We start from the raw sequence: 14,528 nt of genomic DNA, 5'->3' as shown, positions 1-14,528 counted from the left end.
GTCTGAAATCTACAAAGTCCCCAACACAAAGCCGGGTCTGAAATCTACAAATCTCCGCAAGGCACGTCTCCCCAGACTCCGGGGTACCACCTTCAAGAACAACACTCTTTCACCCCTCCCCGAAGCCACTACGCTCAGGCCCTCTTCCTAGGATGGGGAAGGGATGTGCTTTAGGGGTGGGGGAGCGGCGTGGCAGTGAATGTGGTTAGGAACACGAAAGGCAGTTTATTCTCACGGTTCAGTCGCTGGCCCACCCTCCGGGCTCTTGGACTGGCCTACCTTGGCATGCAGACTCTGTGGTTTGTTGGAGAGGATGTCTGCAGTTTCCCTGCAGCGGGTGGAAAGGTTCAGGATGGCAGCAGTTGCTGCTATGTGGGTGTCTTCACTACATTGACCGTAGCCGTAAGAGCTGGCACGACAAGGGCTCTGTGTGTGGGCGCCCGCACTAGGCAGTCGATTAGGAAATTTCCCTGGATTTGAAAAATGCTTTGCTGTTGAAGAGAGATTTGATTAGCAATTGCACGGACGTGGTTTTCGTCATTAAATAGATTTGTTTTAAAGATACAACTTCTTGCACTGAAACATGTTAAGAACAGATTTTAAAAAAACACGATCCATTGTCTACTGGTACATCAAACAAAGGGGATTCAGATCGGTTTTCGCAGAAGTCTCCCAGACCAAACGTTGTGATTGCTGGGGAAGAAGGTCTATTCTCTTGATATTTTTCGTCTTTACACGTCTGATGGTAAAAACTCTGCAACTCATGTGATGGGGCAGGTGCACTGGAAGCATTTGTGGCAAAAATTGTAGATTAAAAACCACATTAGCAAAACCCATCAGAGACTACAGGAGCTTAAGACTCGTACATCTGTGAACCGTGTATGTGTGAGGACCAGTGATTCCTGTAGAGAAAAAAGTGTACCCTTTCGACATTTGTTTTCATAGTAACCGTTTATGTTTAGACATCGAATTGCATTTTTATTATTTGACATTCAGGTTTGTTTTGTGCTTAAAGCAGCAGAAGTTGTTCCTCACGTCCAACTGCATGGGACTCCATACACGGCAGTGTCTTTAGTGAGCTGGCATTTTGCATATTTAGGTAGAGCACGACAAGTAAAGGACAGAGAAAATGTTCTCAGGGTGAGCAGAAAGGCAATTTAGTTATCAAGGCTGAGCTTCTGTTTTATGTTTCTGCTGTGGCACCAAGGCATTACTGAGAGAGAAAATTAACCATATTTCCCTTCACTCTGGGTGTTTGTAAACATCACTCAAGGTCATGGGAGAAACACCCAAGATTTAAGTGGGATAACATAGAAGTACTTATTTATTTTGCTGTAAATGTTGCTTATTCTAAATATTTGATCATTATTTTTCATGAAGTAATTGAAAGCATTAGCAAATGTTGTTCCTATGGTTGTAAAAACGTAGGAATGTCACTGAATGGTTTGCATTTTTAAACCAACATCTGTGTTGCGTAAGTGTATAGAACGCCCTTAACCAGCTTCACCCAAATCAAACATCCATGTGTATGTGCATGCATGTGGGTATAGTTTGCATTTTTATAATAGAGAACATTGCGTGTGTACATGTAGGTGCAAACGAATTTTTTCCTGGATCTAACAGGATAATTGTCAGTGTTATTTATGTTGGCTGGGCCTATTTTGGGTAAGAATAGATAAAATACCTTTTGGAGTGGAATGTACTTGCTTTCGATGGGCCAGTTCCTTTCAAGTCTGTTTATCACTGCTAGGTTTTATATAACATGCCAGTTCTTGGAAGGAAGTGACCAACACCACAGAATGAAGTGCATAGTATGTGTCCTAAGAGCACTCAGTCTAGGTAACTAGGTAGATCGAAGAGATTTCATGGATGTGTATGTTGTAACTCATCCATGGTCTATGGAGAACTCAAACTGGGGAATCACTTCACTTCTTTCCTTATGACTGTTACCACGACGAAGAAGTCATGCCTGGGTTTCTCCCAACGCTCACTCTCTTACCTTTTCATTAGAATATTCAAAGACTCTAAAACACTTGGAGAAATGTGTTAGCAAGAACACCCAAGTTGTATATATCCCAGCATCTTTGAGCTCTGATCTTCTACATGGATGTGACGCCATTGGAGTATTAACACACTTTAAGTGACTCTATAGTCATTCTTAAATACGCGGTTACCATATTGCTCTCTAGTAAAATCTTGATTTCTGAACCGTGAGCTTCTCAGACTTTTCACTTCTTCTCTCACTTTCGGACTAATTCCTCTTGCAGATTTAAGTACCATTTGAAGTAGTATTTCAACATTTTATGTATTAAATTTCCATAATTTCAGTATGAACCAAAATTGTGATGATTATTACAGTTTCGATATATTAATCCCAATCCCACCTAAATGTGAACTAAATATTTCTTTAGTAAATTACTGTATTTCAATTCAGCAATGGCACAATGTTTGTAAAATAATTAGTCCATTAACTATTCACCATATTCAGTGTAACCTCATGCAAAATCAGAACACTGAGTGACACTGAGCAATATTCTACATTTGAGTACACCCCCCCCCCGCCCCCGCCAACACACTCAGGCAAGGTGCTGGTTTTGGAATAAGGATTAGGATTTGAAGCTTACATTCAGGAAATGGTGGCGTTTTTCGTCCTTGACCTGTTTGTACGAGAGGGCGTTTGCCAAAAACCTGGGCATCGAAACTGGCATAATCGAATGGTACTTTCCCAAACTTCTCTTGTTCTTTTGACACCGTGGCTCTGGGAGAGGTGATGGCTTGTGATCGGAAATTGAATTCAATTTGTTTCACCAAGCTCGTCCTGAAGAAAAAGGGGAGAGTTCAGAAGAAATATGGTGAAACTCTTGGTGAGCATATTAGCATCAGAATTTAAAGCAGACCGAATGTGTCATGCCTGCTGGTACCCACAGAGACAGTGCACTGTGGAAAAGAGCGGTGGTCACAGCAGGATAAAGCACAGAGTGCCAGGAGCCAGAGACAGGAGGTACTGAGGACTCCGGGTGGCTATGGTAAGGCTGCATGTCATGGGTCCGAGTCCCCCATGAGTAAAAGAGGAATGTGCAATTTTGCACGCATCTTATGCGGATGCAATGAGGAACAAGTGTCTGATGACTGTTGGCGCTTTGAGCTCCACAGAGGAAAGTGCCACGTAACTATCATTAGGGCACTGACAAGGGGTGCGCATTCTGCTTGTTAGGACTGTTCATCAGATTGGCTGATTCACGAAAAGTCACGATTGTAGCTGGTGTCGAGATGGCATTACAGTCAGTTCGGAAGAAGGGATGCTGGGCCCTGCTCTCCTTCAGCAGAGCTGATGGGAGCCTGACGGGGGCAGGGGCCGTATGAGCACCAGAAACTTGACTTGGCTTTCTCAGGCTTTTCACCCTTTTCCCCCTTTTGTCTGAATGTTTTTGTTGATGTAAATAATACTTAAGGTATTATTTTATCTATTAAACTGCCATCATTTCAGTATGAATCACAATTACCATATTGTCACAGCTATCACACTTTTCAATAGAATTATCTTAATCCAAGTTACATCTGAATTAACGATTTCCTTAGAACCACTGTACTTAGATTAAACAAGGGCATCATATTTGTGTAACCAAGAAAAACACAAATATGCGTCTAATGGTAAAGAGCATAAACAAGTGTACCTCTCAGGATTTAGCAACATCGAAAATACATATGTGTTTTTCTTTCGTTTTCCACCAAAACTTCCCTGACTCATCCGAACGCCAAAATTTCAATGATATTTCTCGGATTAGGCAAAATACATTTTAGCTGCTACATAAAAATATTTGAGTAGTTAGTTGGTCTAATTATTGTATATGTAACTTGGTTTCTACCCCTAATATATCAGCATTCTAGCCTAAAACAACATTTATTTTTTTCAGAAATTAGCAAAATAAAACATCATGCTATTTCTGTATTTGATAAATAACCTGCTTAGGGAGAAACTAAGAGAATATGGTCACATTACCCAAGAACTTTGTTGTAAGATGTTTTTGTCTTTTTTCAAAATGTTTATTTATTTATTTTTGAGAGAGAGAGAGACAGAGGGAGAGAATGAGCAGGGGAGGGTCAGAGAGAGAGACAGAGACAGAGACAGAGAGAGACAGAGACAATCTGAAGCAGGTTCCAGGCTCAGGGCTGTCAGCACAGAGCCCCATGTGGGGCTCAAACTCGCAAACCGTGAGATCATGACCTGATCTGAAGTCGGACACTTAACTGACTGAGCCACCCAGGCACCCCTTTGTTGTAAGATTTTTCATTGCTATTTGGTAATTCATGATCTTTGCTTGACATATGTTCTCCACTCATGGGATTTTGACTCTTTTAATTAAATTTATAAGAGCACATATTAAGGGAAGTCCTAGCTTGAAAATACTCCTAATAATTACTTTGCATTTCAGTGTCTCAGTAACAACAATGAAGATCTGGTCATCTATTTTAACCCCGAAATCACTTTTCCTACATATACGATTTATATTAATAAACATACGACTTCGCATTGTGCCATCACACATAGCTTATTTTTTAGGGATATGTAAGGTCTTCCAACCTGCTAGAGCTTATGAAGTACTTGGGGCAAATAGGAGAGGTTTCATTAATAGTTATCAACTCATGGAATGAGTTTTTGTTTTAAAGGAACTACATGTATAGCTGGAACAGAAGAATGAATATACACCATCACGTACTTTGGGTAGGTATGAGTGATTTATGAAGGCATTTTCTGCAGGCATAAAGGTTAATCATCGGGAGTGCTTACCTAACTAGTGGGGGATGGGTTGCGCTTCGTGACAGAGAATTTTGATTAATATATGTTATAAACATATATTTCTTTTTTTAAGCTTATTTATTTTGGAGAGAGACAGAGAGCCAGAGAGCGCATGCACCAGAGCAGGGGAGGGACAGAGGGAGAGAGAGAGAGAATCCCAAGCAGGCTCTACGCTATCAGGCTATCTATCGGCACAGAGCCCGACACGGGGCTTGATCGCATGAATTGTGAGATCGTGACTTGTGCAGAAATCAAGAGTTTGACGCTTAACCGCGTCACCCAGGAGCCCTTACTTTATTTCTTTTAGATTCACCCACATTATGTTTCCTTTACAATGCAGATCAATTTCATGGTGAACTTCTGGAGGGTCTGGCCACTTAAGCCCATTTAAGTGACAGTACGATTAACGGGGCCAGCCTCTCAGACCCTGGTAGTTGAGAACGAAGGTCAGGCCATAGGGAACTGGCGCACGAGGGGACATGGGCGGCATCGTGTGGGAGCATGGCATGGGCATCCTACTAGGAACGCCATGGGAGGGTCATACCTGTGAACCTGGTCAGGACACTGGCCGCTTTTGGGCGAATCAAGCTGACTTTTGTCTTGGGACATTGCCAATTTTTCAGCTGCAGCAATTGGACAACCAGAAAGACTGTTTAAAAAAAAAAAAAAAAGGAGGATCTGAGTTAAAAAGATGAAGTAATTTGCTTTGGCACGTACCTTAGAGAGTACTTGGCATACGTTAAATGTGAAGTCATATTAACATTAGCCCCCTTCCCATCCTAACGGATCCCAAAAGCATTTTGCGAACTATTGTGTCATCATTTCCTCCGCCCCCCAATCACATCCCAGAACTGATGAATAAGAAACTCAGTTTTAAAATCAGAAAATTGTGTAAGGGAGAAAAATCTAAATTCTTCTGAAACCCTGTAACATTTTAAGTAGAACGCACTCACTCCAATTGGAATGTGCCCAGCTAGAGAAGCTAGCATGAAAATTCCATGGTTTATCTTAAGATCTTCAGAAAAATGTTATGGACTTAATTTTAAATCAGTTCAAATTTAAAGTACAGAATACAAAGTTTTCTGGCCATATGCTTATGAGTCAAATGGTATCTCATGACCACATAATCGATACATGGTATAAAGTACACATAAACCAGTAGGAATTTCCAACAAAAATTTACATATACCCAATACGTTTGTGTGTAAATGCACATATGTGTTTTAAGTGGGTGACAATCTCAATGTAACGCATCTGGAATCTTCATCCCGGTTTATAGTGAGAACCACAGTACGTTGAAGCCCTTTTGGTACCATTTTTTATTTTTTTAGTTTATTTATTTATTTTGAGAGAGAGAGAGACAGCCAGGGAGGGGTAGAAAAGGAGAGAGAGAATCCCAAGCAGGCTCCGCACTGTCAGTGCAGAGCCCGACGCTGGACTCGAACTCGGGAACCGTGAGATCATGACCTGAGCTGAAACCAAGAGCCGGACGCTTAACCCAACGAGCCACCTGGGTGCCCCTCTTTGGTACCTTTTTAATGCTTACTGGCTGGAGTCCAAGATAAACCCTACGCAACTCCTTTCAATGCAAAAACAGCCATGGTGAGATTCCAGAGCAAAACAGAGCACGTTCTATTTGTGTGACTGTATGAATACATAACTCTAGTCTTCCAATAGAACATTTTTGTTTGCATAACTGGCTGCTACATGAAAATTTCTAGGAAAGTAAATTGTGTTTTTTTTTTGTTTGATTCACTCTGCACATGCTGAGAATACTTCTCTGTTTCAAGTGGCAACGTATTTGATAGCGATGCGGCGATTTTGGTAACACATTGTTGGTTCCTTCTTTTCTTGGGGGACACGTTCTGCCACGTCTCTTTGTAAGGGAGAAGGTTGGCGCCTCATCACGATTACCTCCTGTGGGTGTTGCGGTTGCTGTTCACATGCCCTCTTCCTGTGCATCCCGGGGTGGGGCACTTGAGCACGTTTTCATGCATGGCAAGAACTAAGCACAAAATGTCACATAAAAGAAGAGAATAACGCACCATAAATACATAACCCACTGACAGACTGACTTCCCAGCTTTGCATTCGCACGAACTTGGTTACATAACCCACCACGCTCCCTCCCACAGGTGTTTGGGTTGAAATCAGTGAGCCCTTGGAGAACTTCACCGATGAAATTCAGCAAGCTTGTTCAAGCTTCAGTTTCTCTAAACTTCGCGTTGTGGGTAACACCAGGCTCAAACGAGACTATTCTGCTTCTATTTTCTGTAACCTGAGAAGCTCATAAACTTCCTTTTACGGGTATGTGCTTTTCCTTGTCAAATCGTTCCTTCCATCTTTTCCCCACAGTGTGGCCTGAATACAGTCTTCTTTACTTTCTAAGAGGTATTCTTTTGATTCCTTGCCCATTGCCCCCCACCGCCCACCCCCACCGCCATCCAGCTACTGGTGAAACAGCGCGGCCGAGTGAACGACCGGGTGAGCAGGCGGGTGAAGGGCTGATCTGGTAGGCCCGTGCTGAGCAGATCAGATCCGGTGATTGGCAAAAGCGTGCTTTGGAGAGAGCTGACGCTGAGGCATCCCCACCACTGTGGCTTGGATGACCCAAGAGGGATTTCAATAAGTGGGTTCAGAGAGGAGAGGATGTGGCACGTCGCTACTTCGAAACTGAGGAGGCGGCCCTTTCCTTCCCCAGTCTCCTAGCGTCCCAGCGAAGGCTGTGGCCCGTGAGACCAGCCGATGTTTGCTTTTGCTCAGCGCCTTCCGCTCCTGCAGGACGCCCTGGGGAGCCACGGCCGCCAACACCAGCTTCTACAGGGAGCGGGGGCCAGGTGGACACTGGGTGGGATGCGTCCCTTACACTTAGATGCAGCACTGAGGCTGAGACCGCCCGTGGGCTTAAGGCAGCCACACCCGCGGGTGAGGAAGGGCTGTGCGGTCACACAGCGTATGAACCGCGCCTGTTACTTTCTGTGTTCTGAGGCTCAGACACCTGGGGCCCCGCCCACCCCGGAGAGACTGCCCTCTCAAATAGCTTTCGAAGGCAAAGCAACCCATCGTGAGCCCACACCCAAAACCGCCTCCTTTATCAGACTCGCACTCTCCCCCCTGCCAGGTATCAGACACTAATGGACAACCCCCAGGCCCCAGAGCCTACCGAGGATATTCAAACTAGCCAGTCCTAAGCTTGCTTCCTCTGCTCCTTCCCACAGAGGCCGCAGGTAACCCCTCCCCACCCCACCCCCACACCGCTGGAGGACGCCTGCGCTTCCCTGCGTGGCCTTGCCTGGCGTGGCCCGCACCCTTCTCTCAGGAACGGTAACAAATTCTTTTCTCGATGTCGGTCGTCTCCTGTTCTATTGGCCTAACTGTACCCCAAGTGTTCTTCTTTTGAAGACAATTTTTTAATGTTTAGCTATTTGGGGGAGAGACAGAGTGTGAGGGAGGGGCAGAAAGAAAGACAGAGAGAGAGAGAGAGAGAGAGAGAGAGAGAGAGAGAAACAGAATCCAAAGCAGGCTCCAGGCTCTGAGCCTTCAGCACAGAGTGACGGGAGGTATAAACCCACGAACCGTGAGATTATGAGCTGAGCTGGAGTCTGAGGCTCAACCGACTGAGCCACCCAGGCACCCTTACTTCAAGTTTTCTATTAATATAGTTACTTGGAAATTATCGTGAGGCAGAGAGGAATCTTTCTATTTGCATCCCTAAGTCCACACTGGAGGAGAAAGAGGGGAACACCCCGATGCCAAGGCGCATATGGGAAGAGGCCTACTTGCTTTGGGGATAGGCAGTACTCACTTTCCAGGGGAACCCGCACTTTGTGGGGGCACCCCGAAAGGCTGCGGTGGTGGGGGTAGAGTCCCGTCACGTGTCCCGTGCCGTCGCACCCCGGGATGGGGCACTTGGTCTCCCTCTTTTCAGGCCTCGGTGAATCTACAGAGAAAGTAAATCAAGAGATTCATTCGACAAGCCTTCTTTCCCTTCCCATTCAACACAGTGGCCTTGTGGGGTGACATTTTCACTTCGTTCCGTGTTTACATCATAAACATTCTTCTCACGCTGCCCTGAATCAGACCCTCAACTGAGACCTGTGGAAGCATGAAAAACATTTTCAATTTTCTTGGTTTCCTAAGCAAAGGCTGACACGGGGCAGGCGAGTGTTAACAAACGGAGATGGTCTGAAGTTGTCTTGTAGCTAGAGTCTCATGATGAGACACGAACCCCACCGCCAGAGGAGGAAAAAAAAAAGTGAGAAAGAAGAGTGGATTTATTCAAACCCAAACGATGTCGTATTCAAGGAATTTCAAAAAAGCCAGATTCAAAGTTAGAAAACTGAGGAGCCACCATGTCTAGAAGGGCTGCTCTGGTCTCAGCCCTGTGGGCCCCTGCCCTCATGTTGCCCTAAGGTTCCAGTCCTACCTGGGGCGGAGCCTGCTCTGACCAGAGTTAGGCAGGAGTCAAGAGGGCCGTCTGGTGCCACGCTCCACCAATCAGCACTGCCGCCGAGGCCCAAGGTCCCCAAACCCCCACGGTTTGTCACTCTGGATCAGGACCGAGCAGCTGAGGGGAAGCTTTTTTTACTTAATTCACTCTGAATGCGGGAACCGAAACCTGAGGCAACAGGAAGGTGGGCCGGCCAGGAAACCTTCTAGGGGGAACGGAAGTTCGGAGTGGAGGAGGCCTCGGGAGCTCTGCAGTGCCAGGAGCATCGGGGTAGAAGAGGGGACCGCAGGGATGCCTTGCGCCACCACCTGTCAGGCCACCAGGGGGCTGCGGCCTAGAGGGCGAGGGCGGGCATCGAGCCGTGCTGAGGGTGGGTTAGATAAAGGGCTGTGTAAAATAAAAATAAATATAGCATGATAGGAGTACAAATACAAATAAAATATGTGAAATAAACGAGGAATAGCGGTGGGATTGGAACTGACACAGAAGAGGCCTTCCGGAGACATTTTCGTAGTCGTGACTCCGACGGTACGTAAACTGAAAACAGAAATGTGTTCAGAGCCCAGGCCACCCCCTAGCTCGGGAACGGAATGGTAAGACCAATCACGGGGCACTCCCGGTGCTGACAGAGGAACCAGAATCAGAGCAGGCCTGGGAGCCCCAGAGACAGGGCTAGTGCACAGCCCAGGCTGGCTCGCCAGCCTCTCGGCACACCAAGTGTCACAGAAAGTGAACCCACTTGATGCTGGGAGCCACAGCAAATAATCTGCGAGATCCTGCCGCCCGAAGGCCGCGGGCACTGGAGGAGGGGGCCCACGTGCTCCCGCCCCAAGCGCCGCACTGACGGCAGAGTGATGTCGCGGGATGCGACAGCCGTCTCCAGTGGGGGGGCGGGGGGGGGGGAGGCTGCTGCGACGAGCAGACGTGCCCGTGTGATACCACGCCACCCCAGTTGTTGGATTATTAACGGTCCTGGGCAGATGGGCACAGCAGGTTGTATGTAATGCAATTATTTGGGGGCAGGCTTCCAGCAAAGCGGGAGGGGCCAAGGACCCTTCAAGTTCCGCACGCATTGCCGGGGAAGGACGGTGGGCAGAGAGAAAGCTGGAAATTGTAAGTGAGGAATGAACAGCCCGAAGACAGGAAGGCCTCGCGTGGGCGTTTACGTTTAAGGAGGCACAGGCTTTAAATGCCAGGACGTCCAGACTGTTCTCTGTCTTTTGCAAGACGCCAAGAGGCACGTTAAGAGTTTTGACTTGCTCTGTGGTTTTATGGGTACGTAAATCCCCCAATGCTGCCAACTCTGGAGTCGGTTCAGGCCTATCGTGTCTGTAGACCGAGAATCAAACATCCTCGAGGTTCGACTCAGGTGACATGAGGAGGGTTGACGAGAGGGAATTAGAGCAAAGGAGAAGCCGCGTGGGTTTTGATGCCCGCCCTCCCTCCCTTGGATCCCGTCCAGGTGAGGCCACATTTCCAAACCACATTGAAAGGTCTGGCGCCTCTCGTTTCGTCTCCTCGCCACATTACTTGTCTATAGGCAGCCAGAGAGGGTGTGGGAGATAAGGCAGGGCTGGCACCTGACCAGGTGTGGTCCGCTGACAGTCCATCCGGCGCGTCTGCCTGGAAGCCTCCTCCGCTGGGTGAAACGGATGCCATGAAACGCTCTGTGCGGCAGAACCTGTTTGCGTGATAAGAAGACGGAGCCCGCTCTCAGGTGACTCTCCGGCCCGGCTCTTTCCCTTTGATCTTCTTTGCCGGATGCATCTTCATGAGGGTGACCTCATCCCCCGGTGACCTTCCATCCCCGTTTGCCTGGGACAGTCTCATTCACGCCCCATATACTCGTGTGACTGTTCCTATGGCTCTGCCAGCGTCTGAGGCTGTCCGATAAATTCTATCCGCTGCGACCTCCAGCCTCGCTAAATGCTTAGTCAACGAGACCGACTTTCATTAGTTTGGGATTCCTGGCTCATCCGAAGGCTGGAGTGGAACGATATGTTAAGATGCTGGTGCTCTCTCCCTTAACAAGTGGGGTTGGGAAGTTAGGACAGTCTCGTGGAGAGCTGGAACGGCCCTTGGCGTGAGTACTGACCTCGGAGTGTGGACTGCACACCAGACAAAGAGGCGCCTCTTAAGCCACTGGCTCCCACACCCGGAACACGGATCAGGGAAATGAATGCCTACCTTGGACGCTGCAGGCACCCTCTAGACGAAGTCTGTGGTTCTCGTGCGTTATGAGCTTTACCCCTCTTTGTCTCTGTTCCGTACGGGTCTGGTCTAGATCTTGTTGCATAGGCTTCTAACACTGCAAGGCAGGACCATGGCACCAAGGCACGCCTGGTTACGCCGTTGAGTCACCCAGCCCTCGTTAGCGATTCCCTAAGTCTTACATGACCCGTGTTCACAAACACAGATTCTGTGACCTTGTTGTCTTTTTGAAAACAGACAAACAAAATTTTTAAGTTCTATAGAAATGACCAAATATTTCAAGCTATGGCACAAGTAATTAAAGTGTCTCCAAACACTGAATGTCATGGGCTGGAAGATATCATCAATTGTAAGATGCAACCTCATTTTGTGTGCTAGTAAGAAAGAAAAAAAAAACAACAACAACAACTAAAAGTTAAATTATGGCGTACCCTTCTGATTTCAGAGATGTTAAATGGGAAAACTGTGTATCTTAGAATGAACGAAATGTAGTATCTCACAAATAATGACTTTTTGGAATCTGAAGTCAATTTTATCTTTTTTTTTTTTTTCTGATTTTGTAGTTCATAAGAAGAAAAAACAACAACAAGCACATGCACAAGTAAGTTCAACAAGTTGCATACCAGTGGAGCACACAGAGCTAAGTATTTAGTAGGTCCTGTCCCAAACTACACGCACTGCTCATTAATAGTCCATCCTGCTCCCGACGCTGGCAGGATGCTTGCATAGTATTGTTATCTTGCTCCTCACTACATGACATTATTTTATTCTTTTTTAATTTTCTCAGCTCTGAGCTGCAAGACAATAACTGACAAGATTGCAGGTGAGTACTAATATCGACTTAAAAGGACAAACTATGCAATTCATTTCCGCATAAATCTCAGCAAGAAGATCATCTAAACTAAGACATTTTTCTTGTAAGCTCCCCGGGGCCATGAGCTTGATTTTCTCTAAGATATGCCTCCCCTAATTCTATGGTTCTCAGACTTTAGGGCACCCAAGAATCATCTGAAAAATGTGCTTAAAAATGCACGTTCTGGAGCAGTAGGTCTGATGGGATCTGGGAAATACCCATATTGGAACAAGCTTTCTAGGTCCTTGAGAACCACCATTTGAGAATTATCACCAGGCCCATCTGGTGCAAGACTTGGGGTGGGGGAGGAATATCTTTATGGGACAGGGGACACACTTTCCCTAAAGTTGAGGAACAATTTTAAAGTCCAAGCACATCTATCCTCTCATTCATGTCTGGCCCAGATATTTGGGGCCCTGAGTTAGAGCCCTGGCAAAAGCACAGGCTTAAAACAGCATTAGCATCCAGTTTCATCCAAGAAGGGTCATCCTGGCTGACTTGCCAGTTCCTGAAGCTCCGAAGCAGTCAGATGACCCCAAAAAGAGGCTGGGAAAGAAAAATTAAATTTCTGGAATTGATTTGATCAATAAAAGGATTTAAAACCCAGTAAGTACTAATGTACTTCTAACATGTCCAATCAAGTACTGCATGAGGAATACTATATATTTTTAAGAAGCAGTCATATTAAAAGAAATAGGGGCAATGGTCCCTTTTTTGCGTGCAAGAACACTGCAAAACTGACCCAGTTTGGTCTGACAATAATCTAGAGAGCAAAGCAGAACAAAACAAAAAGAAAGAAATCGCTTATTTTATAATATATATTGGTGTTTTAAATTGCATCAAGTTGTCAACAGCTACCCGGAAGTGATCATCAAATCTCACTAATTTTTTTTTCCCAACCCTTAAAGCCATTTTATTCCTAAAAGAAATGCAAAAAAAAAAAAAAAAAAAAAAAATGTGTCTTACGTTTACTGTGCAAGATTTGTCTTCCACCCACGTCAATAACTTTGGTCTGCCTCCTTTCCCCAGCCAGGTGCTCCAAGAGAAACCTGTCCAACTCCTTGTAGGTGTTATGGAAAACACAACCTCGCTCAGCCTGCAGAGCAATCGCCTGCTCCAGCACGCTCAAGCTCCCCTTCGTTTTGTCCAGCTCAAGGGACTCTTCTGTCATGGCTGCCAGGCTCCCCTTACCATCTTCCTCCACCCCCGCGCACGAGGGCTGGCCTGTGCCATCTAGTGGTTCCACGCGAGTGTTCCGTGGGTCTCTCCTTTCCGTTTCGGGGTCGCACGTGTTTTCACAAGAGAGAAACTTGTCACCTTCGGTTTTGATTTCAGGAGCTCCCAGTAGGTCTTTTCTATCATCCGCTAAGATATACTTTGGGACCCTGTGCGGTTTGGTTTCTTCTGAGAGGTTGGAGCCACTGTCCCAACCATTCTCCGCACTTTCAGAGTTACTCTCGCTATCATCTGAAGAGCAGAACCGAAGCTGGGGATCATTGATTTTTTCTTTTCCGTCATCAGAATGAACCACGAAGTGCTCGTCCGCTTCATCACTCTCTGCTTGGACACACTGGAGGCCACTGCCATTTAAATTCTCACTCACGGTCTGAACAGACACATTGTTTTCAAACTTCCCCAGGTGCATTAAAGATTTGACCACGAGCTCTCGATAGCAGCCATATCTGTCTTCCTTCCCATTGGAGTTTTCTTGGGCAGTTGAATGAAGGTGCTCATCCATAGGTTTTATCATGGTTTCTTCTAGGGAAAAAGAAAGCCAATATTTACAAAAAAACCAACCAAACAAAAAAAGCAAAAACTATTTTAAGAAAATTGCACAAATAGATGATAGATCGATTGATACAGATACACATATAGAGTAAGTACAATATGTGAATATGTGAGCTCTATCAATTTTATAAACACTGAAGAGAAAAATATGTATCTTCTTAAAATAAAACAAAACAAAACAGACCTTAATAGTCTGAGAATTAAATTTAAAGAAGTGAGCTAGGAGAATTTTCAGCATATTAAGAGCTAATTGTTTCCAGGGTACTGAAATAGATACTTAACAATAACAGAGGGCTGAATGTGAAATTATTGTTTCTTTTTTTTTTCATACAGAGAGTGTGTGTGGATGAGTGGGGGAGGGGCAGAGGGGGAGAGAGAGAGAGACAGAGAGAGAGAGAGGGAGAGAAAGACAGACAGAGAGAGAGAGAG

At 45.8% G+C, this 14,528-nt stretch overlaps 1 protein-coding gene across 7 annotated transcripts in view; it reads right to left on the bottom strand.

The window, feature by feature from the left end:
- The window catches only part of ST18 (ST18 C2H2C-type zinc finger transcription factor), a 133,044-nt gene that overhangs the window by 44,638 nt on the left and 73,878 nt on the right, over positions 1–14,528 (bottom strand). For all 7 annotated transcript variants that reach the window (XM_040487808.1, XM_040487811.1, XM_040487809.1 and 4 more), the window contains 6 exons: positions 13,278–14,069; positions 8,603–8,737; positions 6,713–6,803; positions 5,343–5,447; positions 2,625–2,818; positions 280–491 (listed from right to left, as the gene is read on the bottom strand). In XM_040487808.1, the coding sequence (XP_040343742.1) occupies positions 280–491; positions 2,625–2,818; positions 5,343–5,447; positions 6,713–6,803; positions 8,603–8,737; positions 13,278–14,069 (1,529 nt within the window). The remainder of the gene's footprint in view (positions 1–279; positions 492–2,624; positions 2,819–5,342; positions 5,448–6,712; positions 6,804–8,602; positions 8,738–13,277; positions 14,070–14,528) is intronic.

Source organism: Herpailurus yagouaroundi, unplaced genomic scaffold (genome assembly GCF_014898765.1).
Source record: "Herpailurus yagouaroundi ecotype Mexico unplaced genomic scaffold, PumYag 165, whole genome shotgun sequence".
NCBI classification, from domain to species: Eukaryota; Metazoa; Chordata; class Mammalia; order Carnivora; family Felidae; genus Herpailurus; species Herpailurus yagouaroundi.
The sequence above is the reverse complement of the archived record's forward strand: the minus strand, read 5'-3'. Positions and strand labels throughout refer to the sequence as shown.